The 27862-nt window shown below is 36.4% G+C and overlaps 3 protein-coding genes across 4 annotated transcripts in view; 2 read left to right on the forward strand and 1 right to left on the reverse strand.

Annotated features, from left to right (window-relative positions):
- adamtsl3 (ADAMTS-like 3) overlaps nt 1–19427 on the forward strand; it is a 183362-nt gene extending 163935 nt beyond the window's left edge. Inside the window, 8 exon segments of the mRNA XM_058780368.1 lie at nt 2542–2724; nt 3288–3401; nt 4423–4638; nt 8146–8329; nt 12992–13196; nt 15362–15465; nt 15565–15779; nt 17524–19427. Coding sequence (XP_058636351.1) covers nt 2542–2724; nt 3288–3401; nt 4423–4638; nt 8146–8329; nt 12992–13196; nt 15362–15465; nt 15565–15779; nt 17524–17642 — 1340 coding nt within the window. The 3' untranslated portion in view covers nt 17643–19427.
- A 138-nt stretch (nt 19428–19565) lies between these two features.
- saxo2 (stabilizer of axonemal microtubules 2) lies at nt 19566–23279 on the reverse strand. The gene is made up of 4 exons (XM_058780367.1): nt 23151–23279; nt 22333–22512; nt 21935–22137; nt 19566–21141 (listed from the first exon to the last, which is right to left on the reverse strand). Exons 1-4 carry the CDS (start codon nt 23186–23188, stop codon nt 20171–20173), a joined length of 1392 nt encoding a protein of 463 aa, XP_058636350.1. The 5' UTR covers nt 23189–23279; the 3' UTR covers nt 19566–20170.
- Nucleotides 23280–23291: 12 nt separating this feature from the next.
- The window catches only part of efl1 (elongation factor like GTPase 1), a 115780-nt gene continuing 111209 nt past the window's right edge, over nt 23292–27862 (forward strand). The window contains exons 1-3 of one of the 2 annotated variants that reach the window (XM_058780364.1): nt 23292–23387; nt 24247–24351; nt 24469–24536. In XM_058780364.1, coding sequence (XP_058636347.1) covers nt 24261–24351; nt 24469–24536 — 159 coding nt within the window. In that variant the 5' untranslated portion in view covers nt 23292–23387; nt 24247–24260. The other variant, XM_058780365.1, reaches the window with a different exon arrangement.

Here is a 27862-nt window from a genome sequence, read left to right on the forward strand (position 1 = left end):
GTAAAAACAAAGATCACTGGCATCAAAGTACTACCTTTCGATCTCTCTGACTGGTCAGAAGCCAAAGAAAGGGTAGTTTTGAAAGCACTTCTAATGTGTATTGGAACGGAGCGTGTGTTTGGACGAGTCTGCAGTCAGTAGGCGGTCAGCACGTAGAGATAAACATTTTGTATGTAATATATCTTCTTTTAATGTTCCATTTTTTTCTTCATCATCATGCAGTTATTGTTCCTGTGTATGTTTCTCCTCCCAGTGGAAATTCCCTCTCCAGGAGAGCAGAGGTCACTGCGGCGGCCACTATTAATCCTACCTACATCTTAACAACATCACTTCCTGCCATCTTTGCAGGCATGCCTGACTGTTTACTGGTGCCAGAGTGTGTCAATGCCCACGTATGCGCTTGATGCACACACACACACACACCTCAAGGCCTCCGATGCGATTTTCCATTCCTAAGAGTGTGTCTATTCATTGGCTCTCAGACTAACGGCCGTATGTCAGTACTAATGTCTCCATTCGGCAGAACGGGGGACCATAAAACTCAGACTCCAATCCATGTGCTGCTCATTATTTTCAGCAGGGGCGTCCCATGGGAACTGGTTGGAGGGAGGCAATTTGCATTCATTGTGCCCATTTGTACAAGTAATTCGTGGCAATCTGCTGGCCTCTTGTTGATCTGCTCTTTGAATCAACATTTTCTGCGGTTTGATTTATTCGGCGCAGGCTTTGATGTTGACATATGAGTCTTTTAAGGGCACGATAGCAGTTGCCCCTAAATACTGAAACTTGTTCAGTGATTTGTCAAGAGCTTAGGTTTGTTTTTGGGAAAGCTGCGCCCAGACCAACTTTTCTTGATTGGGGTGCAAAATAGGGTCTGAAACTCTAAATATATATTTCAAATGGTTGAATGTGAAACTCAAACTAAATATTATATGAACTATTATTATTTTATTTTATGTTACGTTACGTTACGTTACGTTACTTTACTTTACTTTACTTTATTGCGTTGCGTTACGTTGCGCGTTGCAACTCAGCCCTGGATAGTAATTTTGGCACTACAAATTTTTTTAATCAAACATTAAACACAAATTAATAGTATTAATTGTTAATGAATAATAATAATAATAGTGGATTATAGTTGGTTACACCATATATTTTCTATAAATGATATATATATGTGACCCTGGACCACAAAACCAGTCTTAAGTCGCTGGGGTATATTTGTAGCAATAGACAAAAATACATTGTATGGGTCAAAATTATCGATTTTTCTTTTATGCCAAAAATCATTAGAATATTAAGTAAAGATCATGTTCCATGAAGATATTTTGTAAATTTCTTACCGTAAATATATAAAAACTTAATTTTTGATTAGTAATATGCATTACTAAGAACTTCATTTGGACAACTTTAAAGGCGATTTTCTCAATATTTCGATTTTTTTGCACCCTCAGATTCCAGATTTTCAAATAGTTGTATATCGGCCAAATATTGTCTGATCCTAACAAACCATACATCAATGGAAAGCTTATTTATTCACTTATTTATGATGCGGGTGTCACAAACACTGGTGATTATCTGGAAAGGTCTTTTTAAAGCATTATCCCTCACTTTCAACTCAGGAAGTCCCTAAGTGACATATAATGAACACCCAGGTTCAGTCATGTGACAATTTGTGCATTTTTTGTTGCCATGGCAACATTTCCAAAATGGTGTCCTGTCTGGTTAGCACGTTACAGCATCAGAAATGAAAAAAAAAAACGCTTGTTTTTTGTTAAAAAAGGTATGTTTCAACCCATGCAACAATTCTAATGTTTTAATAACATATCCTAGATTACTCTTAACCTGATTTTAATACATTTCTTGAACAAATTGATATAAAACAAGTTACAAAGATATTATGGTGACATATATGTCACATTGGGCTATTAACCTTATAAAAGTAGCTGTTTTCAGTTGATGAACAGCCTGTAATGCACCGAACTGATCATCTCTTTCACTTTACTAGTGGATACTCACCTGTGCGTAATCAAAGGCATAGCAAAAGACTCGTGACAGTTTTATTTTTGTTCTGGAGGCTGATGATCCCGCGCTTTGCTGCCACACTGGAGCATGCTCGCCACCAACTGGACAGGGGTGGGAATTACAGTTGTAAATTACAGTAGATCACCCTCAGTGTAGTCTGTCAAAGTGATGGACGGCCTTCAGATTTTTTCCGTCAATGACGGAAAATTGTCGGTTAATGCGATCTCTGATCTAGAAGGGCATGAGGCGGTAAAGGCCAAAATCACAATTTTAAGGGCTTGATTTGATGTGTTTAAAAATACCATCTTTTTCTGCAATGCTAATTTTATTTTAAATAATAATTCATGTAAAGTATCTAACATTTCCGACAACATACAATTTGTCCCTCAAACACCTTTAAAAAGTAATGGGACACCTAAAGTGTACCCTACTCATAGAAAGCGGTGATTAGTGTCAGCCCCAAACTCCAGTGTGAACTGATTGATTGAGAGTGGCGTGACGTTTGTCTCTGAACAGGTGTCCCGCGGCCAACGCTGAGCTGGCACCGCAAGGAGGGTCCGCTGGGCGCCAGCGCTAGTCCTCTCCCGGACGGATCTCTGCTCCTGAGAAACCTCACACCGCCAGACTACGGCACCTACTCCTGCGTGGCTGCCAACAGCATTGGAAAGTCGGTGGCCTCCAGCCTGCTGCGTGTGGCGGGTGAGTAGCGATTCCCATAGTAGCCCTACATCAGTCCACACTTCTCTGGGTGACAGGGAAATCCTCGCACGACAGCGTTTCGGTGCTAAGTGAACCGCACTCTGTGGGTTGGCTCGGTTTCCCTCAAAGTCAGCGAACTGGGCAGGAGATTTGCAAGTCGCTTATTGATATTGGCAGCGTTTGGCGCGTCTTGTTGAGAAATAACGCGAGAGGGGTGGTAAAATCCATTTTTGCAGCGAAATGAAGAAATATTCCCTTCTTTATAGAGGCCGCTTGTCTCTGGAGATCTTATAGGCCACAAACAGAAGGCAGTCGAGGCCTTGTTTGGCCTCAGATGACACGACTTCCCGCCGTATTTCATTAATTGAGGTTATTTCTGTCTCCATCACGGTCGAAACGGGCTGTAATCTCTCTGCTGATTGGAAAAACGCTCTAACTTGGAGTAATAATTCAGCTACTTGAGGTCGTTCAACCATCAAAGGAACAATCTACCTGTAGGAATGCTTTGGTTGATTGCTTTTGATGGTTAGATGTTTGATGACACAGTGCTGTCTTGATGCCAGGAGGAGCTGTGGGTGAATCTGAGCCTTCAAAGGAGATGAACAGGAAGAGGGTTCTGATGGCCTCTGTGATCGGCACCAGCGTCACAGTCAAACCTGGAGACACCTTGAGGATAGGTACGCCACTTTCATGTTGTTTAAATGATACACTCTTATGAATAAAGATTCCAAAAGGGGGTATTTGCAGCAATGCTGAAGAAAAATTATTTTGGGATCTTAGTGTGAAGAACATTTTATAATCTAAAGAACCTTTTTTTCACCATAAAGAACCTTTATTTTTAGGAGTGTATGAGTGTGTTTTGAAATATGAACACCATATTATTAGTCTTACCTACATAATTTGCATGTTAAGGCTTGTGTCTTGTAGTTTCATGGGACTGGATACTCAGTATTTTTATACCTAAAGAAAGTAATATTGTTTATCACAAATACTTTTTTCATTTATAAGTCACAGTAAATGTAAATTTTATTAAAATGTATTATTATTATTAATAGTAGTATTAATTATCATCATCATTATTATTATTATTATTATTTATTCTTAATGCAATGTTTTCCGAAGTGTCATTTGTATTATTATTATTATTTTAATATAGTTTTTGTTAATTAAAAAATGTTTCAGTTTTAATATTAGTTATTTTAGAACATTGTTAAACTAAATGAAAATGAGAAATGCTGCTTTGACAACTTGGTGAAATAAAAATACATTTATATTATTTTATTTCAGTTCATCTTTATCTTATGCAACACTGCATAAGATTTTAAGACAAGTTTTCAAAGAATGTGTCTTTTTTTGTACTTTTTATTTTTTACCACACTTGTTTTGCAGGGTGAATGTATCTTATCTCAAGGATTTTAAGATATTTTACCTGGATAATAACTTAAAAAACCTTTCTTCTATGACATAAACATGAATTGTTGCTGAATAAGGCCTAGAGTTTACTGTAGTGTTCGTCAAACCGCACAGCCGCTATAGCTCTTATTCTTGTTTCTCTGTGTGTGAGAGTTCAGATTTCCAGTAACTTGATTTCCAGTTTGCACACTTCAGTCAATAAATGTCTTGTTTTTAAGACTAATTGCAAATGACAGGAGACCTCAACCCCTTTTCCTCTTAAAATTCACCCATAACCCCCTTCAGGTTGCCCGGTGGTCCCCAGTCACAGGAAGCCCATCAAGTGGTCGTATCAGAACCAGACCCTGAAGCAGAGTCCAGGCGTGAGCTACCGCATGCTGGTGGGGGGACGAATTCTGGAGATGAACACGCACGGAGGGACATTTGAGGGACGCTACGAGTGCCAAACACAAACCAACAACCAACAGCGTCTCACAGCTTGGATTCATGTGCTTGCACAAGGTTAGTGTGAATAAAAACAATATGGGGGAATAAACTCAGAGCTCTCTTTAGTTTTGGAAATACATATGCATTGTGCAATGTGCATGTGCACAGTATGCATGTATGGATAGCCAGATGATCTGCTGTATTTTCCAACATGTGTGCAGCATACAACAATTCTGATTTTTCACTAAACGTGCCAAATCATTTTTTTGGCTTTTTTCCAAATCCTAGTGAGCTGCCTCTGTAGGCTGCATTTTCAGGAATCAGATGCACACTCTTGCTGATTAATATTAAGATACAACACATATCCTTCACAGATGAGGCAATTCATTGTAACAAATTCATATCATCAAAGCTTTCAGCATAAAGCAGAAAAAGCCCTCATTTATATATGTATGTATATATATATATATATATATATATATATATATATATATATTGCAGGAAAATGCAATGCATTGTCATTGCAGAGAAAGCATGAAGGATCTCTCTCTCTATGTACAGTATCTGACAAAAGTGAGTACACCCCTCACATTTCGGCAATCATTTTAGTATATTTTTTCAAGGGACAATACTATAGAAATGAAACTTGGATATATTTTAGAGTAGTCAATGTGCAACTTGTATAGCAGTACAGATTTACTGTCCTCTGAAAATAACTCAACATACAGCCATTATTGTCAAAAAAGCTAGCAACAAAAGTGAGTACACCGTACGTGAAAACAGCTATACGTCGTTTAACCATGCAAAGCCACATGTCCTATTCATCATGTTTGTGTTTATGTCTGCTTGACAGGACCATACAAATTTGTGTATCTTGTTTTAGAGCAGTTAAAATTTGGTGCTTTGAGTACAATTCTCTCATACTGACCACTGGATGTTCAACATGGCACCTCGTGGCAAAGAACTCTCTGAGGATTTGAGAATTAGAATTGTTGCTCTCCACAAAGATGGCCGAGGCTATAAGAAGTTTGGTAACACCCTGAAACTGAGTTACAGTACAGTGGCCAGTGGCATACAGAGGTTTTCCAAGACGGAAACAGGCCTCGCAAGGATCGATCAAAGAAGTTAGGTCCTCGTGCTGTGCGTCAGGTGCAGAACCTGGCTTCAAAAAACAGACGCATGAGTGCTGCCAGCATCGCTTTAGAGGTTGCAGAAGCAGAAGGTCAGCTTGTCAGTGCTCAGACCATACTCCACACACTGCAACAAGTCAGTTTGCATGGCAGTCGTCCCAGAAGGAAGCCTCTTCTGAAGCTGGCTCACAAAAAAGCCTGCAAACAGTTGAAGACAACCTGTCCAAGAGCATGAATTACTGGAAACAAGTCCTGTGGTCTGATGAGTCTAAGGTAAACTTGTTTGGCTCAAATGGTGTCCAGCATGTGTGGTGACGCCCTGGTGAGGAGTTCCAAGAAAATTGTATCTTGCCTACAGTCAAGCATGGTGGTGTTAGTATTATGGTCTGGGGCTGCATGAGTGCTGCTGGGGAGCTGCGGTTCATTGAAGGAAACATAGATTCCAACATGTACTGTGACATTCTGAAGCAGAAGATGATGCCCTCCCTTCAGAAACTGGGCCGAATGGCAGTTATAACGACCCTAAACACACCGCCAAGATGACAACTGCCTTGCTGATGAAGCTGAAGGTGAAGGTGATGGAGGGGCCAAGTATATCTCCAGACCTGAACCCTATTGAACACATGTGGGGCATCCTGAAGTGGAAGGTGGAGAAGCACCATGTGTCTAACATCCAACAGCTCCGTGATGTCTTTGTGGAGAAGTGGAAGAGGATGCCAGCAACAACCTGCGCAGCTCTGGTGAATCTCTGGTGAATTCCAAGCCCAGGAGGATTAAGGCAGTGCTAGATAACAATGGTGCCCCTACAAAATATTGACACTTTGGACACAGTTTTGACATGTTCACTTAGGGTGTACTCATTTTTGTTGCCAGTTATTTGGACAATAATGGCTATATGTTGAGTTATATTTAGAGGACAGTAAATTTGTATTTCTATACAAGCTGCACATTGACTACTCTAAAATATATCCAAGTTTCATTTCTATAGTATTGTCCCTTGAGAAGATATACAAAAATTTTTGCTGAAATGTGAGGGGTGTACTCACTTTTGTGAGATACTGTATATATAATAAAAAAAAAAAAATGAAAATATGTATATGCGTGTGCATTTTATGTATTTTTAAATTTTATATATATATATATATATATATATATATATATATATATACACACACACACACACACACATTAATTAATAATTTAATAATACACACATATATATATATTAGTTATTTATTGATTTATATTGTTTTTATTTATGTATTTTTGATTGAAATTCGGTATGCTGTGGATTTACGAGCTAAGTGCACAATGCAACTGTAATATCTATGTAATACATGGTTTTGTTCTTTATTCTTCATTCATGTATGTTGTTGTTTGTGATTGGGTTTTTGTATCTTTGTTATATGTGTGATGTGACAATACATAAGAAGTGCATGCTTAAAGTCAGCAAAAAGTGCTAATAGAAAAAGTGTGTGAATGATGAATAGCCGTAGTCTTCTGATGAAACCTAACACCCAGAATAGACAGGAAAGTAAAACTCGACTGTGTTATGTTGAAGGTTTGGACATGAATTGGACTTCAGTTCTGTCTTGTAGAAAACCAAGCACTCTGAGCTCATTTGTGTCTTGTTAAAACTGCATGTCTTCCTTTCAGTTCCCACACAATGCCAGGAATTTTAAAAGCCAGAGACGATTGTGTAGATATTCAAGCCCAGATTCCTAAACCTTTAAGGGCTTGTAAATGGTCCCTATAACCTCTCTCTTTGAATCAGGCAATTTGGCAGCACTTGAGTAATAGTGTTGCTTCTCTAATAGTGCTTCCCTGATATTGATTCATGCCATACCTGTTTTGCCCTTCATAACTGAAATTCACAGGCTTTATGTCTGGATATACAGTATATACTATCGTATAGATACTGTTTTCTGTTTTAATATATATTAAATTTATTCCTGTGATCAAAGCTGAATTTTCAGCATCATTACTCCGGACTTCAGTGTCACATGATCCTTCAGAAATCTTTCTAATATGCTGATTTACTGCTCAAGAAACATTTATTATTGTTATCAATGTTGAAAACAGTTGTACTGCTTCAAATTTTTTGATTCCAAATAGAATTCCAAAAGTATAGTATATAGTATAAAATTTTAAATGTCTTTCATTTTTGATCAGTTTAAAGAGTCTAGAATTTTATCAATGATCAGTAGATGGTCTTTATTCACATTCTATAGTATTCTGTACTATTTATATACAATACAATATATACAATGACTAAATAAATGAAAATAAAACAAAATCATCTAAAATCATTGTTAAAAGTCAGTTTTAAATGATTCAAAGACTACAGAACAAAAAATAATAATTATTTACTTATTTGTATCACCAAGAATTTGAATATCATCCCTAACTTTGTGTGTATTGTATTTCTCTCTGTGTCTTTTGCGGGTTGTAGAGTTTGAGTGGCGTTTGGACGAGTGGAGCACATGCAGCACTTCCTGTGGTAACAGAGGGACTCAGATGAGGAAGGTACGATGTCTGACGTCAGAGGGCCAAGAGATGCCTCATTCAATCTGTCATCATCTTCCCAAACCGATCAGTCAACCACAGCTGTGCAACCTCCTGGACTGCCCTCCCAGGTACACATCCCTAAGCAAATAATAAAAATACTTAAAGAAACAGCTTACCCAGAAATGCTGAAAATGTACTCACCCTCACGCCATCCAAGATACAGATTAATTTGTTTCTTCATGGGAACAGATTTGGAGAAACTGAGCATTACGTCACTTGCTCACCGATTGATCCTCTGCAGTGAATGGGTGCCGTCAGAATGAGAATCCAAACAGCTGATAAAGGGCGAATTCCAAAAGGCTTTTTTGCGCCCTTCAAGGGCACTTCAGGAAGGGGGCGCCATTTGTAGGGACGTTCCGAACGAAAGTGAGCAACTGAATCCCTTCACGAAGGACCCTTCCAGAAGCCCGTTAGCGGAGGGAACATGTGATGGTCACTTCACGGAAGTGATTTCCGTTTGTGATCTTCAGTTAGGAGCTCTTGCCATGCATTTTAAAGCAAAGCTGGGGTTGATTTCAACTTCACATACAAATGTAAGTAGAATAGGCTGATTAAAGACGGTAGTGTAAGCAAGTTTAAGCACGTTTAGTTTGAAAAAGTTTAATAGTAAATAAGACACAGTGAGACAATATTTAAATAAAATAATATTTGCAACAACTGATGGAGTACTGAATGCTGCACGCACGCACAGCGTTGTCAAGGTAACGTTTGGTCAGTCATTCCCTTTGCTAAGGGAGTTCCAAATGCAAATACGAGGCACTAATGCCCTACACCCTTAAAAGAACACACTTTGAAGTGTGCTCTTCAAAGGGAGTAGGGCATAGGGATGCTCACTTCCGTTTGCAATTTACCCAAAAATATCACAATAATCCACAAATAATCCACAAAACTCCAGTGCATCAATTAACATATTCTTAAGCAAAAAGCTGTGTGTTTGTAAAAATCCATCATTAAAGCATTTTAATACTGAACCATCACTTCTGGCCGAAATACGAGTAATCCATAATGGTGTTTGATCTGTGCATATTTCTCTCCTGATTCAGACTAGATTACTTTTTCACTGGAAAAAACAATATTATGAATAATCTAATCCGATAGATTCTTACAAACAAGACATTAATTGATGGACTGGGGTCGTGTTCTGGATTATTGTGATGTTTTTATCAGCTGTTTGGACTCTCATTCTGACGGCACCCATTCACTGCAGAGTAAGCGATGCTAATGTAACGCTAAATTTGTCCAGATATGTTCCCATGAAGGAACAAACTCATCTTAGATGGCCTTAGAGTGAATACATTTTCAGCAAATTTTCATTTTGAAGTGAACTATTCCTTTAATAGTATGCAGCATTTGTCATGACTCAGTCAGCATGAGAAAAACCGATCAGCATTGCGTGCAATGTGAACAAATTCATAAAAACTGTCATGTTCTGCAGTCAAACCTAGTGTATAATTAGCCCAGTTCTCTGACCGTTAGCGATTCAGAAGTCAGACACAGTGACAGCCGCTCCATCTTTGATAAACGAGCATCTGCTGATAGATTTCTCTATAGACTTTAATATAAAGAGAGCAGAACCCTTCACAAGTCTGCGAGCTATGATGCATTTGACTGCGAGCAGCACCCCGGTCCTCTGATTCCCAGCCAAAGTGCCTCTCTCCATCAAACAGCCCATCTATCATTCCCTTCCCAGCATCAGTCTTTTCAGGGGCCGTGCAGACGCTCAACGAAGCACATGAATCAAACTGTATGAGTCCAATGGGGCCGGAGAAGAGCAGATATCAGCTGTCAGTGTAAAAGAGCTTCTTCTTGTCAGTGCACTGGTCTGGCCGGAGAAACCCCTGTGGGTTTTTACCATTTCAACACAATGCAGAGAAATCGGAACATTTAGAATAAAAAAGTATTGTGAAAATCTTTATCACCAGGTTCACAAATGAACTTTTTCAATTAAGGGGCTATAGTTACCCGCTAGGATTGATTTCCAGGATTTTTCTTTAAGGAGAACAAATACCAACAAACATCAACATCAACAAATACCTTCTTAACACTGCAAAGATGGAACAGAAGCTGCATCACGTTTATTTACACTTAGACTGTTTAATGCTGCTCAAAGGTGGCATGCATGCATTTACACAGCGTTTGCATAATGTTAAATAACCTTCATGGAGTATATAAATTATATAAATGAATATAAATTGCACTGCAATATTATGACAGAAGCCATTGTTGATTATTTGCTCTTGATTTTGTAATAATGTTTATTAATGTCGATTAATATAATAAAAAACTGTTTTTGTGTTTGTGGAAATGGCATGTCATATTTTTGTAGGCTACACAGACAAAACAAGCTAAGAACTATTTATGAATTAGTTTATTGCTTTTTACACAAAATCGAGACTTTACATTGGTTATTTTCATCGCATGGTTCTTCAAACCGGGAATAAATGATACAGAAAGCGAGCACTCGTGAGCATTCATAAGCTCAAGAGAAACGTGTGTGATTAGAATGCTGATGCAACATGAGCCGATCTAAATGCAATGGCACAATAGACACTTTTCTTTCAATTTCACATTTCACTTCAATCACAAGAGCCTAATAGAGTTAGTCTATTTGTACAGGGGTATTTTTTGAATTTTCTTCATTTTACTGGCATTTTTCCCCAAGCTTCAATTAATTTCAGTTTGTCACCATGCTTTGTATAACGACAGTGTGAAATGTCATTTGCACTTCTGTAAAGTGGTCGTGTTATTTTTGCCCATTTCATCTTGGTTACATCAACAAATTGCAAGTTAATAATGATAATTAGCATTTTTTCAGTTAAAAAGCACAATAAGACCAGGATACATTTAACTTTTTTTTAAAAAAAAGCTAAATTTTGCCTTTAAAAGAGCAATTATTGAACTGAATGATATTGGCATGTACTGTATTTCCACTCTTTCATATAAAAGTATTCAGGAGTTTTTTTGCTGGGAAAAATATTCTAGCTCGAATCATTAGCATAGTCCACGTTTCATATGGTGCGCTGATTGATTGAGGGTTTCAGGGTTTCTTGGAGAACACAGGATAGATAGTGCACACGAACGCTCTCCGACTTCTATACGTCCATGCCAAAAACATCATCTGATTATTGCCATGCGTCTGGACTCAGCACATGAATCATATGGCTCTGTGAAAGCGCTTAGCGTCAGTTCAGAGCCGTCAGCGGGAGATCCTCTCACAAAGCGTGTCTTTGTTACTGCTTCTTGCGCTCTAACACAACCCCAAATGCCCCGCAGAGGCTCCCAGCTCCCCAGTGACTCGGGTACAAGCTGTGCTTTTTTTAAAAACCAAATATATCCAGCCGTACGTACGTATCCACTGTTGAAATGTACGGAGATACATATTCTTGTCGGTTTGGAATGGCACGTATCCAGAGTTAGCTAGAAGTTTGAGGTTTGTTAGCTTTGTGTTTAACTGTGCGAGTGCAAAGAAAATTGGTAATATGCAGCTAGATAAATGTCAAATCTATTATAGGATGCTACAGGTGTGAAGATAAATCATGTACTGTAATAATTCAAATGACATTTAACTTAATTTGTTTCCGTCCATAATGTTGTTTTTACAGATAAAGTGTGTAATTTTTTCAAAAATCATTTTTTAACCAATTTTAAAGCACTCCTGACTTTGAAATATGTTCTTTCTGTATAATGTCAGTTGTGATTAATGAGCTTGTAGTAAAGCAGCATTTTCATTTGGCTGTACTCCATAAATTGAAAGCCTTTATACATAAAATTTATTCACAAAAGGCAACATAAATTTGTATTTGTATTTTTTTTTTGGACAAAATGAAAACTCATGAAATTCATGCTTTTTGATGCATTAAACTGGTCAAAATTGACAGAAAACAATTTTACATTGTTACGATATATATATATATATATATATATATATATATATATATATATTTAAACAATTAAAAATACTGTTTTTAAACTTATCCTGAGGACAACAAAGCATCATAGTTTCACAAAAATATTAAGCAGCACAACTGTTTTCAACATTGATAATAATTTTAAAAATGTTTCTTGATCATCAAATCAACATGTTAGAGTGATTTCTGAAGGATCAAGTGACTGAAGACTGGAGTAATGATGCTGAAAATTCAGCTTTGATCACAGGAATAAATTACATTTTAAAATATATTGAAATAGAACTGAGTTGTTTTAAATTCTATTTACATTGACTAGTTTACAGTATTTTATCAAATAAATGCAGCCTTGGTGAGCATATATAAGAGACGTCTTTAAAAAAAAAATCTGGAAAAAAATAATTTTGATCTTATTTCTTACTGAATACTGTGTCGTTTCTACTGTATACTACAAAGATAACATCAAACAGGAGTATGCTACATTATCGCATGGCCTCATTATGTTGCATATTTATTCAGTGAATAGCATACAGTTATGATCTATATTTTTTGGCAGTCTGACTAAGAAACTGATGTGAAATGGTGACTTCTGGCTCATCAATCACACTGGAATTGGAAGGTCAAGTTGAGTGCATTGCATTGTGGGATAAACTCATACAGTGTGCTTTGTTGCATACTGCACATTTGAAAAAATATAGGTCCTCTGCATATTTCATGCATACTGAAAATTTCTGTTTGATTGTGCAGTATTTCATATTTCATGATCACATGAGCTTTTTGAAATCATTTTGAAGCTCTCCTGACTGTTTTTGCTGTATCTGTCAGTTGGGTGTCAACAGTGTGGTCCAGATGCTCCAGTTCCTGTGGGCGGGGCTTCAGAGAGAGGCGGGTCTCCTGTCAGCAGGTGGAGGCCTCGGGGAGCGTGAGGGTTTTGTCCAGCTCAGCATGTGAAGGATCTCGTCGGCCTGAAGACAGGGAAGAGTGCAGCTCACACGCGTGTGTGGAGTGGCTCACCGGCCCCTGGGGCAAGGTACGTTTACTGCCACATTTACATTCATTTTAACCTCTTTAATGTGGAGCAATGATATAAAATAGTGTATGTAAGTAGTGATAGATCAGTATATTAGTGGCTATTTTTGAGATCATTAGCTTTGCACGGTATATAGCAGATATTCTAGATATCGATATTGATGGTAACCAATAAAAACCCATACTGGTCAGCAATTATCCATAATTATTTTATATTCTGTGGATTAAACCTTAACATGACCATGCATAACTATAAGGTAGGAAGATTTTTTTCAATGTGTAAAGTCTCTTCTGCTCACCTTGACTGCATTTATTTGATCAAAAATATAGTAAAAACAGTAATATTGTAAAATATTACACACACACACACACACACACTCACTCACACATTTAAATATATTATGTATAAAACATTTCCATTTAGTCATTTAGCAGACGCTTTTATCCAAAGCGACTTACAAATGAGACAATGGAAGCAATTAAAATCAACAAAAGAGCATTTTAGAGCAAGCTAGTGTTAGAGGCCTTTTTTTGCTTTTGTTAATTGTATAATAAGTAAAAAGAAAACAAATAGAAAGAATACAAAAAGAATAGAGAAGTTAGTGTTAGTTTTTTTTTTTTTTCAAAAACAGAAAAGTTATTTTAAACTGTTAATATTTCACAATATTACTGTTTTTACTATACTTTTCATCAAATAAATTGATCAAATATTTATAGACAGACAGATAGATAGACAGACAGATTTATTATATATTATTTATATATTTATATATTTATTTAATATTAATAGTTGCTATATTTCTTCAATGTCACATGATCCTTCAGAAATCATTTGAATATGGTTATTTGCTGCTAAAAAAAGAAAAGAAAAAAAATATTTTTTTTTTAGTATTATCAATCTTTAAAACTGGTGCAGCTTAATAATTTTCTGGAAATCAATATACATGTTTTTCTGTATTTTATGAATATGAAAAGTTCAAATGAACAGCATTTATTTGAATTAGAAATCTAAAAAATATTTCAAATTTAGAAATATTTGTCATTTATAAATTAATTGATCCTTTCTGAATAAAAATTTTTTTTTTTTTTTTTACAAATTTCAAATTTTTAAATTAATTTGTAATTTGTTATTTGTAAATTATTGCAATTAAGGAAAAAAATAAATTCCTTTAAAAAAAAAGACAGAAATCCGCCCCCCCGCCATTGGGAATTGATTGTATCATGACGTATTGGGAAAGTAAATTAGGCTACTTTAATATTTAATAACTTAATGATTCATGCAAAAAGTCTAAAAAGTTATTTATATTATAGTTATATTTTTAGATTCTGTTACTGGTCAGTATTTATTATTAGTCATTTTAAAGTTATAAAATGACTAATAATAAATACTAGGGATGCACCGAATCCAGATTTTTGGGGTTCTGCCAAATACCGAATCCACTGGTTAAGATTCTGCCGAACCCGAAACCGAATACCGAATCCTACTCCCATCCTCAGACCATTAACACAGTAAACACATTAATAAAGTAAACAACGTCCACAGCAGTGTATTTTTCATTTTATTTTATTTTAATGCACAACTCGTATTCTTTCGGATGTTTAATACGCAAATGTTTTAACAGCGGCGATGTTGTGTATTGTTTGGGGTCCTTGCCACCACGAGACAAATCGGCATTGCAAATTGAACATGTAGCTCGACTTGAATCGCCTTCTTTCAACTGAAAGTACTGCCAAACAACACTTTTTCTGCTCACGAGTTCCATTTTCACTTTCTCACATATACTGCATTCGAACGGTCCACCTTAAACACCTTCCCGTACTCAACGGCGGCGTGACGTTGACCAGTGTAGCGCGCTTAATGCAAGCTAAGGGTTCGGTGGATTTTTTTTTTAAGGTTCGGCAGAAACCGAACCCCATCAAAAAGTCCAATATTCGGCCAAATCCGAATCCGAATCCTGGATTCGGTGCATCCCTAATAAATACTGACCAGTAACAGAATCTAAAAATATGCACTTCCATCGTATAACATTCAAGTTATTTGCCAGATACCCATAAGCAGTTTTACGTAGCTTATGCCTGTTTAGTATCAGAGCAGCTGTGTTTGTTCATTCCCCTCCTCATCACATTTACTGTGATGGTAATGCGTGTCACATGACGTGTTCACAGTGCACAGGTCGATGTCTGGGGCCTGCGGTGGCCACGCAGAGCAGAAGCGTCTCATGCAGACACTTCAGCAACACCACGTCCAAAACCTGTGACCCAAAAGAAAGGTGCCGTACTTGTTATGCAATATTCAGTATCACTCATTCTCACACGCACAGCTCTGTTAACGTCTTATTTCTCGTAATCTGGTTCTCGAACACTTTCAGGCCGTCATCCGTGAGGAACTGCTCGTCTGAGATGTGTGATGTGCACTGGAAGGTGTTCCCGTGGAGGACGTGTACAGCGGCGTGTGGCAGCGGCTTCCAGTCCCGTCGAGTGGAATGCATCCATCGGCAGAACAAGAAAACCCTCCCTGACCAGCACTGTGCCTGGCAACGGCGGCCTTCTACCTGGCAACACTGCAACATCACTTCCTGTGGCAGTGAGTCTCTTAAAACACCTTGTTCTAAACCAGAGCGTTCGCCACCTTTAGAGCGTTCATGTTTTATTAGGGAAAATATTAGCGACCTGAGGGCCAAATATATTGGCTTGTTCCGTCACTCTCGAAGTCCAAGTTATCACAGCGTCCCAAGAGAACTCGCTCTCGTTCGCAGGTTTTTTTTTTTTAAGCTCGGTCATTTCAGGAATCCTGTCTGTCCAAACATCTGCTTTTTGTTCTTCGCTCTTCTGCGGTGAAACTTAATGAAACATCATTTTTGTGTCACCTAACTTGTTTCTTGTGCAGAAATGTTTAATAAAACAACACCAATAAATGAACTTATATTGTTTTTAGGGTGTGAAGCCGTGGTCACGCTAGACTTTAAGCACAAAATGTTGCTTCACTCCGCAGCGAACAGGATATGATATCACAGTCTAAGGATTCACTTTTTGAGAAAAAAAAATAAAATTACCAAAAACAAAAAGTGGAAATATACTGCGAGCAGCAACACTGCTTAGTTTTCTTTGACTTGAGGTCAGTCTGTGACCTTTAGATCCTCAAACGTCTTTGTGCTATGTGAATTTGCAGGTCAGAGTTTACCAAACTTGATTTTGAAATGTAGCAGAGGACAAAATTAATGTGACTGAGTTTGCATTTCTGGTTTCCCACGATTCTGTGCATATTAATGTCATTGGAGCAAGTCCCAAAATTTCACAATAATCTTTGTGAAAAATCAATCCAAGATCCTAGGTGGACAAAGCAAGAGGAACAGGATCAGGTGTTTCACATCATAGATGTTAATGTAGAGTGTATGTAGCAAGGTTCCTTAGATACAGGACGGAGGAGGCGGGAACCGACTCAACATAAACTTTAATTAACTGCTCAAAAATGAACAAGCAAAACACACACAAAAAAAGTGTTCTAGGCCTGCATGGTCCTCCTTTATTAGCATACACATCTCCAGCTTATTTTATTATTTAATTTTATTTTTTAAATATTAACAACAATTAATAATAATGAATAATAATAATTATTATTATTATGAAAGACCAACAAAAGACTGAGGACTGCCATTATTATTTATCTTTCCATATTTAAATTAGTTTTTGTTTAACTAGTTAATTCATTCATAGTTAATTCAGTTCATTTCATTTTATTCTATAATTTATATTATTTTATCATTTTATTTTTTTAAATATTAATAACAATTATTAATAATGAATAATAGTTGTTATTATTATTATTATTATTATTAAAGACCAACAAAAGACTGAGGACTGCCATTATTATTTATCTTTTCATATTTAAATTAGTTTTTGTTTAACTAGTTAATTATTTCATAGTTAATTCAGTTCATTGTTTTCAAAAACATTTAAATGTTGTTCACAAACTCATTTATTTTATTTTATCTGTGGATTATAAAGTAAATCAAAAGTGTTCATATATTTAACATATGAAAATATATTAATAACAATGAATAATAAAGAATAATAGTTATAATAATAATAATAATAATTAAAGATCAAGAAAAGACTGAGCACTTTCATTATTATTTATCTTCATATTTAAATTAGTTTTTATTCAAGTTAATTCGGTCCATTGCTTTCGAAAACATATTTAAATGTTGTTGTTTACAAACTCATTTGTTTTTTTTGCCAATTAATGTGTGGATTGTGCTTTTGAAAAGTATGATTTCTAAACGTATATTTTGACTAAGCTTTGTTTTCTTTTGTTTGTGCTTCTGTAGTTGAGTGTAAGGACAGAACCCACTACTGTCCTGTGGTGAAACAGCTCAAGCTTTGCCCCGTGGATCTGTACCGGCAACGCTGCTGCCAGACCTGCGCACAGGACACCAGCGCCACCTAGTGACCGCCAGAGGCACAAGAGCCCAAACCAACAGACGCACTGATTGTCTCTCCTAATACAGAATATTGTTAAATCGTACAAACAAAAAGGACACCTGGAGTGTATGGACTAAAAGATATCTGGACTACACTTCACTGGATGCTTTCCCACAATCATCAGAAGTCCAAAGAGAAAATCACTTGATGAGATTTGAAACTTCTCTCTTCACCAGCTTTCTCTGCAGATCTCATTTTATCTTGCCCTGAAAGTGATATTATATGTGTATTAATTTAAGATTTTTACTTGTGAATATGAGAGGACAAATCTTATCGGACCATTCACCAATGTGAAGGAAATATAAAGGCCTCTTGGGTGTACATGATGCACTGATACCAATAATATCAGTAGTACACAGCTTGGAGTATTAAGAGAGACATTATCAAATGTTTTTTTTTTTTTCCTACCTTGAAGTCAACATGAAATGCTGTCACAACCCATTTTACTTCTCTAATCTGATTACTAACAGGCAAATAGGATATTCAACAAGAAAAAAAAAAATTAGGAATTAGGGAAAAATTTATTAGGATTTGATTGGCTCGTGAATGGAGTCAGGTGGTCAGAGGGGCGGAGTTAGAGGAGTAAGAAGGATTTGTGATGCCAGCCAAAAAGGGAAATCATTTCAGAGGGAAGCAAGTTTTATGGAAGTTTATTTCCACCACAGAATGAAAAATAAAAACAGTAATTCTGACTTTTTTTTTTCAAATATCAAATCTGAGTATATATCTCACAATTCTGACATTTTTCTTGCAATTCTTAGGTAAAAGTCAGAATTGCGAAGTATTAACTAGTAATTCTAAGAAGAAAAGTCTGAATTGTGAAATATAACTTCACAATTGTGAGAAAAAAGTCAGAATTTGGAATATTGTGTCTACCAAGGAATAATAATAAAAAAGGTAATTACAACTCACAATTTGGACCTTTTTTTTCTTTCTTCTCAGAATAGCAAGTTATAAACTCACAATAAGAGTTTTCTTTTCAAAATTGGAAGTTTATATCTCATAATTCTAAGTTTATATCACAAAAAAGTTCCGAATTGTGAGATAAAAAGTCCCAATGAACTTTTTATTTTTTATTCTTTGGTAGAAGTGAGCTAAAGTTATTATATTTTGATAAACATTACAAAGACAAACACAGTAGCATGTTTTAAGTAAGTAAAAAGGTTCCATTTTGTTTTCATGTTGACTCTAATATTAAATAATGATGTTTTAATATGGACGTAGAATGTATGACAGAAAACCCGTGTTGACTGATTGAAATGGCATGTGCCATAAAAGTCACATTTCTCCAGCCGTCTTTTAGATGTATGTTTTGTGTTCAACCAATGTGCTGCATTGTAAAATATGTCTTGTATATAATGTGTTTTTAAGTGCAATATTGTACATTGAGTGTAGAAAGTTTGGATTTTATTTTCTTACTTGGTTTAGTTTGTCTTTATAATCCATATTTAAGATTAAACTCAACACAGACCTACGTACTTATAGCACTTGAAGTGAATTATCCATATCTCTAATATAATGGTTTCCTACTGGCCTTTATGCATGCATTTAAGTACATCAACAAATGTTGTACATAAGCCACTCACCGAATTTATCCATGAATTTAATCCATTGCATTTTATTGCTACAGTATGTGGAGAAAGTGCCGCTACATGACTCGGTTAAGGAAGTGCCAGTTTTGGTCCTGTACATGTCAATATTGCAAACAGTCTATGTGATACAAAAACAATAAATACAGTTTTACCAATCAGTTTATATATCTTTAGAATGATTGATCTTTGTATTCTTCATTGTGATTAAAACAATCAATTATTGTGTAACGCGAAGAACATGTTTTATGTGGTTAACTAAACTGTTGTTCAAAAAAATACAGTAATATTGTAAAATATTATTACAATTTAAAACAACTATTTTCTATTTCAATACATTTTAAAATGTAATTTATTCCTGTGATGCAAAGCTGAATTTTCAGCATCATTGCTCCATTACACCTTCAGAAATCATTCTAATATGCTGATTTGCTGCTCAAGAAACATTTCTGATTATTATCAATGTTGAAAACAGTTGTGCTGCTTCATATAACTTAACCGTGATACATTTTTTTTAAAAGATTCTTCAAAAGAACAGCATTTATTTGAAATAGACATCCTTTGAAACATTATAATTGAATTTCATTTTAAACTCATCGCAAACTTTTATATAGTAGTGTAGAAGTGATTTTGATACTGAACTAATTAATTGGTATTGTCAAAAACTGATTTATGACATATTATAGTACTCACTGTTATAGCCTACAACTGTACTGCAGTTTCATCCTATTGAAAATTTAAAACTAGCTAAAATTTTAAACTGCATAATCAATGTTTTATGAAAGATAGTTCAACCCACTGACCTTTAACCGTAATTCATTACGATTCCCCGTAGGATTACAATAAATTAGAGAGATCACACTGTATGCTAGTTTCCTTTTATAGAAACAACATGATGACTTTCTTAAGCTGTCAAGACCATTTCCTGCGGCGTCTCAATCTTGTCAGCAGACGTCATCTTGCGGAAGAAGCGGTGGCCTCGATCATCGTAATTATCGAAAACAAACCCCGGCGGAGACTCGAAACTGGCCGGACACATGCTGATCTTCTTGGGTGTGAACTCGGTGCGGTACATGGTGTCGTTCTGTAGGGGAGCGTCGGTCCGCAGCGGTGCGTTTTGGGGCTTGAAGCTGAAACTAGGCTGAGCTTCATGCTGAATGAAATGAGCCCTGAAGGTGGTCAGATCTTCCATTTTCCCACTGGCTCGCTGGATTTCCTCTGGTTTCCGGATCATGCTTTGACGGGGTGCTGCCCACGGCTGGAAGTCGTCTCTCATGGTGGTGCTGCCCTGAAAGGGCGTGGAGGACTTAGTGGGAAGTAAGAAGGGTTTGGCGGAAAGGAAGGGCTGGATTTGGTGCTTGATGTAGTCGGTGTGCGAGGTGGTAGTCAGGTCCATGTGCTCTGTTGGAATCATATACTCCACCGACTTCTGCACCTGCCGGAGGGACACGGGCCACTGCTGGAAACGGTCGCGGAATTCCGTGCTGCCCTGGAAGGGCTTGTTGGAGGCCACTTTGAGCGGCTCAGGCTTGCAGCTTTTGGTCAGCTGACTCGGCAGGCCTTGATAGTCTTGTCGATGGGTGGTGAGGTCCTGGAAAGGTTGGCTGTTGGGTTTGTATTCAACTGGCGGTTTAACATACCGGGCTTCTAGAGCGTGCGGAACATAGGAGAGCTTGTTGCTGGTCATGTTTTCGAAAGGAGCATCGGATAGCTTGGCTATGCTTGGGGGCTTGTAGCTCTCACGTGGAACAAGGCCTCTGTGGACGAAATCGTCCTGGAATGTCGTGGAATTCCCAAACTTTGTAACAGGGGGTTGATACGGTGTGTCAGGCTTAGTCAATTCCCGTCTGCTGATCTCCCACTGACGAAAATCCTCTTTAAAAACATCACACAAAATTTTTACTAACAAACAAAGGCATTTGCTGTAATAACTTTTTATGCATTTCAGCTTTTGTACCGTGTACTGAAAATGTAGTTGGCTTTTATGATATACTATATCATACTGTATGTGTGGGGTTGGCAAGACATTTTAATGTTTTTAAAATAAATATTCTATGCTCACCGAGGCTGCATTTATTTGATAGAAAATACAGTAATATTGTGAAATATTATTACAATTTAAAATAACTGGTTTCCGTTTTAATATAATTTTAAATGTAATTTATTCCTGTGATGCAAAGCTGGATTACTCCAGTCTTCAGTGTCACATAATCCTTCAGAAATCTATATTATAATACTATATATACTATATTATAATAACGCTGATTTGCTGCCCAAGAAACATTTCTTATTATTATTATCTGGTATTTTTGTGGATTTTCAGGATTCTTTGACGAATAGAAAGCCCAAACAAACAGCAAAGTCTTTACTGTCACTTTTGATCAATTCAATGCACCCTTACAGAATAAAAGTGTTAATAAATAAATGAATACATAAAAATCTTACTCATCCCATACTTTTGAACACTAGTGTTTATGATGTGTCTTATAAGTTACTGAGTATAAATTCATCTAAATTTAAAAAAAATACTTGATTTAACATAAGTAACAGCATGATACCTAGATAAGGTTGTTAATAAAAAAAAATGCTCCAGTTGTTCAGTGTGTGTTTTCTGAAACTACATGCTCAGAAAGCATCACATGATCTAACTGACCTAGATTGTCATTACCTTTATAGGTGGGTATGGTGTCCAGTTTTACATCTGTGGTATGTACTCTCTCTTTCGGACGTGAAGGAACAAATGGTTGCACTTCATATGGGTTGAAGTCTTGTTTATAGGTCGTTCCTAAGTCAATCTCTCCAGGCTTGGGCTTGTACTCGGCCTGCGGTTTCTCAGGGCGACGGGTGACCACATACGGGACATAGTCTGTCCTAAGAAAAATGAGAAAGCAAAAAAGATTATATGATCATCTGAAACCTATAGAAAGACATAGAGGAGCTGTTCTAACATCTTGTGTGCTGGCACTTTACATGTAAAAAAATTGATCGGATCCTAGTGAGTAGATGTATGTATAAAACTGTGTAATTTATCTGACTAAATATTAGCTATGAATTCCCAGAATGTACCTGAAGGTGGTTGTTCTTTCCATCGTGTCCTGATGAGCTTTATACTGCAGTGGGGGCTTGACACTCTTGGGCCGCGTGTGCCCTTTATAGGCAGGATACTTCTCTGAGTACTCTGACAACACATTAGTCTTGCTGCCTTTCTTGTAAAGTGCTGTGGGCTGGTGTATGCAACGGTGGCGGCTGAAGAGAACGGAGAAGCATTTAAGACAGAGGAGCCATTTAAAATGAAATTATACTTTTGAGAAGGCATAAACTCATTAATATGTCTTTCACCAAGTGATTTTTCTCAGTTCCCGCAGTACTTTTACTGAACATGTTTGTGGAGTCCAGGGCAACAGCTATACAACAAACTCTGTCACTGACTGAACCCTCCATTCTACACACATAAATACACTTCTTTCTTCATATTATTTTCTTTGCACTACAAGTGTATTGAGGACTTGTATTTCCATCAAACTGAAAACTATTAAATCAAATTAAATTGACTAACGTTACCTGACATTTTCTTCACTACTTTCCTATTAATTATGCAATGATATAAAACGAAAAATAACATAATATATATATATATATATATATATATATATATTGTTTTTATCAATTATTGTCAAATTAATTATTGTAATGTATTTGTTTTTAATTTCCAAACCATTATTAAAAGGTATTAAAATAAATTTCATATTAAATTATGTCCGTCAAGATATTCGTTCAAGATATTGATATTCGTTCTACCATTTACCCATCAATTATTCAAAACTCCTTCTCGGGCTTCAAACATTGCTACAAAAACAAACAAACACATGAAAAAATACTCTTACCCACAGCTGCACATCTCACAGATACAGAGACGCGTCATTTTCCTCGGTTTTTTGAGGAATATTGTGAATTTTCCTCACTTACACACTGCTTCTCTGGCGTTTGTCTTGTACTAAGCGTCCCGTTTCCCCGGCAACCACTGTTTGCTGCGTCCTGGTGACGACGCAGCGTAACGTATTACGTATGTCGCGCGCGACGGGCACAACGCACATTTGCGCTTCCTGGACAGGACAAAACATGTGAGTATCTGTTGTCGTTTCTCATGCTGAGGATATCAAAGTTTATTCAAGCAGGAGAAACGGTGAATATCAGTTTTATTTTTTGCTGAGGATGCGCGTTTATATTTTACGATATTATATATGTTTGCGGTGAATGTTCAGTTTGTTTAACAGTCTGTCAATCTTAGTTGAATGGACGTTGTTTTGAAAACTTGTGTCAAATGAGTGTTTGAATGAATGAATGTGAGAAATAAAGTGCCGAAATCTTCAATTTCTCAACAAAACGCACGCGGGTTTGTTTTGAAAGAACGGCATTTAAAACCTGATCGACTTCAAAGCCATATTTTGTGTTTAAGAAAGAATTTGGACACACAAAAATTGCATTATATAACAAAATGTCAAACCAAATGGCGTAGTGCAGTTCAGCTCTTTTATAACATTTCTAACCATTCAGGGTTGATTTTATGTCCAAACCACCATAATTCTGTATGACAGTCCTCTATATGTCATTATATTTTGTATTTATGACAATATACTTTCATAATAGTTAACGGAAGGTGAAGCAGTGAGCACCTCTAGAATATATAGCCTACATCTTTCATTATTTCAGGATACCCAAAAGAAAGATCGTTTTTAAATTTATTTATTACAATAGAATAAATTCTAGGAGGAAAAAGATCTGTCGTTATTGTACTACAATAGCTTGAGCAGCATTTGTGTGCAGATGTCACTTGCTTTGATATTTTGTTTTATTGTATAATGCAGTGACACTCATACATGTTTAAGCAACTTAAGCACCCAAATGCTTTTTTGGGATTTCTATATATGTATTTGCACTAATAATGAAGTGATCTTCATCTTTTGTGCTTCATCTTCACAGCATAGAAAGTCAAAATGGGTCTCACAAATTTGGAGAAGATAATTGCACTGCAGAAGAAAACATCTCACATCAGGAATCTGTGTATTCTTGCACATGTAGATCATGGTGAGTTTAAAGGATGTTGATATGAGTCCGATCTTTGTTTTTATTCACTGTTAGGCATCTACCACAAGATTTTGGTTAAAACTTAAAACTTTGTGTTTGTAAATGTGTTTCCCATAGGGAAGACAACATTAGCAGACTGCCTGGTGGCGAGTAATGGTATCATATCCAGTCGTTTAGCAGGAAAGGTAAGTGGACCTACAGAGAATTATCAAAAATCTGCACAATTGCTAATGCTTTTCCAACATTTTTTTGTGTGTGTTTTTATGATAAACACTGAATAAATAAAAAAAATAATAATAATAATTTTTTTAATGATAAAAATTTTGACAGTGTATCTTTAACTACATATTGTCATTGGTGTTATTGTTAACTAAATATATATATATATATATATATATATATATAAAAAGTTGAAATAAAATAAATGAATGTTTAAGCACGTTAAGTTAATAACAAATAATAATAAATGACAAAAGCACATAACTAAATGACTAAAACCTAAGCTAAAATGAAACCTGAAAATACAAAAATAAAAGTTGATTCAAAATGGTTACAGATTCTGTAATATTATATAATGTTATATAAATAATAATCATTTTAAGTCAAATATTATAACCTTCAGTTCAGTTCAGTGAGTGAGTCATCTGAGCTGATTCAAACCAATGACTCCTGATTCCTGAAAGCTATTCAGACTAGTTTAATAGTAAACCAGTTTGTCTCATTAAAATGTATTACATAAACATAAAGTGATTCATGTGAAAATTGTAGAACATGTTGTACTCTGTCAAACAAACATAGTCCTTACTCCAACTCTAACCATTAACAACCCATAAAATCAGAGGGAAATAATTGGGTTGCTTAATTTAGAAAATAGTGTTAAATTAGCCTTCATGCAAAATACAGTATCTTTTGTTTTGGAGGTGGAATAAGACTCAGACTAGGCTAGGGGTGTGCGATAATATCGTAATTGTTGCTTTAATGATATGTAATTTGACATTACCAAGTATTTTGCAAAAACCAAATAAAACACCTACGGAGTGCACGCTTACATTATGCGATGAAGTCTAGACTAGAGCACATGCGCATTTAGAGTGCGTTCTTTCACTGCATGATTCAGTATAATAAAATGCACTAAGAATGATCACAAAATTCAAGATATGAGGCAGAAAATGTGTGTGTGTATACATGTATGTGTATATATATATACAGTGGGGCAAAAAAGTATTTAGTCAGCCACCAATTGTGCAAGTTCTCCCACTTAAAAAGATGAGAGAGGCCTGTAATTTTCATCATAGGTATACCTCAACTATGAGAGACAAAAATAAGTATTTGGTCAATAACAAAATTTCATCTCAATACTTTGTTATATACCCTTTGTTGGCAATGACAGAGGTCAAACGTTTTCTGTAAGTCTTCACAAGGTTTTCACACACTGTTGCTGGTATTTTGGCCCATTCCTCCATGCAGATCTCCTCTAGAGCAGTAATGTTTTGGGGCTGTTGCTGGGCAACACGGACTTTCAACTCCTCCAAAGATTTTCGATGGGGTTGAGATCTGGAGACTGGCTAGGCCACTCCAGGACCTTGAAATGCTTCTTACGAAGCCACTCCTTCGTTGCCAGGCGGTGTGTTTGGGATCATTGTCATGCTGAAAGACCCAGCCACGTTTCATCTTCAATGCCCTTACTGATGGAAGGAGGTTTTCACTCAAAATCTCACGATACATGGCCCCATTCATTCTTTCGTTTACACGGATCAGTCGTCCTGGTCCCTTTGCAGAAAAACAGCCCCAAAGCATGATGTTTCCACCCCATGCTTCACAGTAGGTATGGTGTTCTTTGGATGCAACTCAGCATTCTTTCTCCTCCAAACACGACAAGTTGAGTTTTTACCAAAAGTTCTATTTTGGTTTCATCTGACCATATGACATTCTCCCAATCCTCTTCTGGATCATCCAAATGCTCTCTAGCAAACTTCAGACGGGCCGGCCATGTACTGGCTTAAGCAGGGGACACGCCTGGCACTGCAGGATTTGAGTCCTGGCGGCGCAGTGTGTTACTGATGGTAGCCTTTGTTACTTTGGTCCCAGCTCTCTGCAGGTCATTCACTAGGTCCCCCCGTGTGGTTCTGGGATTTTTGCTCACAGTTCTTGTGATCATTTTGACCCCACGGGGTGAGATCTTGTGTGGAGCCCCAGATCGAGGGAGATTATCAGTGGTCTTGTATGTCTTCCATTTTCTAATAATTGCTCCCACAGTTGATTTCTTCACACCAAGCTGCTTACTTATTGCAGATTCAGTCTTCCCAGCCTGGTGCAGGTCTACAATTTTTTTTTCTGGTGTCCTTTGACAGCTCTTTGGTCTTGGCCATGGTGGAGTTTGGAGTTGGACTATTTGAGGTTGTGAACAGGTGTCTTTTATACTGATAACAAGTTCAAACAGATGCCATTAATGCAGGTAACGAGTGGAGGACAGAGGAGCCTCTTAAAGAAGTTGTTACAGGTCTGTGAGAGCCAGAAATCTTGCTTGTTTGTAGGTGACCAAATACTTATTTTACCGAGGAATTTACCAATTAATTCTTTTTTTTTTTTCTCATTTTGTCTCTCATAGTTGAGGTATACCTATGATGAAAATTACAGGCCTCTCATCTTTTTAAGTGGGAGAACTTGCACAATTGGTGGCTGACTAAATACTTTTTGCCCCACTGTGTGTGTATATATATATATATATATATATATATATATATATATATATATATATATATATATATATATATATATATATATATATATATATATATATACCGTATTGACCGAATATAAGGCGATGTTTTTCCTTGAAATACATCTGAAAAACGTGTCCGTCTTATATTCAGGGTCTAGACTTTGACATGTCAATAATACACCCACAACAATAGGTGGCGCCAAAACGCATAAAACGAGTGTGCCATGAAATATGTAATGTGTGTTGTAAAGATCGCGAATGAAAACAAAAGAAAAGCTTACAGCAGCATGATCGTGACTGTCATGTTAGCCTGATGGGACCAAACTTCCTCTGTAAGTGATTTTAAAAAATAAGACAGTACCCAGATTTGAAGACTACAATAAGATTTCACGTCTACTGATAATAACATTTTTGTAGGCTACTATGAGATTGATAGCCTAATTGTTATATAATTCAGATGGGCTACCTGTTATTTCAATGGTATATCAAAATGTTCCAATGTCATTGTTGGTACATTTTACCAGTATTTACCATACTTTCAAAACAAAAATTAGAATTGGAAAAATATGCAATATGAAAATAATTTAATAAATGTGTTTTACAGAGAGAGATATAAAAAAAAAAAAAAACAAGATTTGGTTTTCAAAAAGCCTTTTTCCAACAGGTACATCTGGAAAAAGGGGGGTCGTCTTATAATCAGGGTCGTCTTATATTCGGGACAATACGGTATATATATATATATATTATACTGTATATATCATTTCATATAGTTAATATCACACGAAGATT

The sequence above is a fragment of the Onychostoma macrolepis genome, chromosome 07 (genome assembly GCF_012432095.1).
Source record: "Onychostoma macrolepis isolate SWU-2019 chromosome 07, ASM1243209v1, whole genome shotgun sequence".
Taxonomy (NCBI): domain Eukaryota; kingdom Metazoa; phylum Chordata; class Actinopteri; order Cypriniformes; family Cyprinidae; genus Onychostoma; species Onychostoma macrolepis.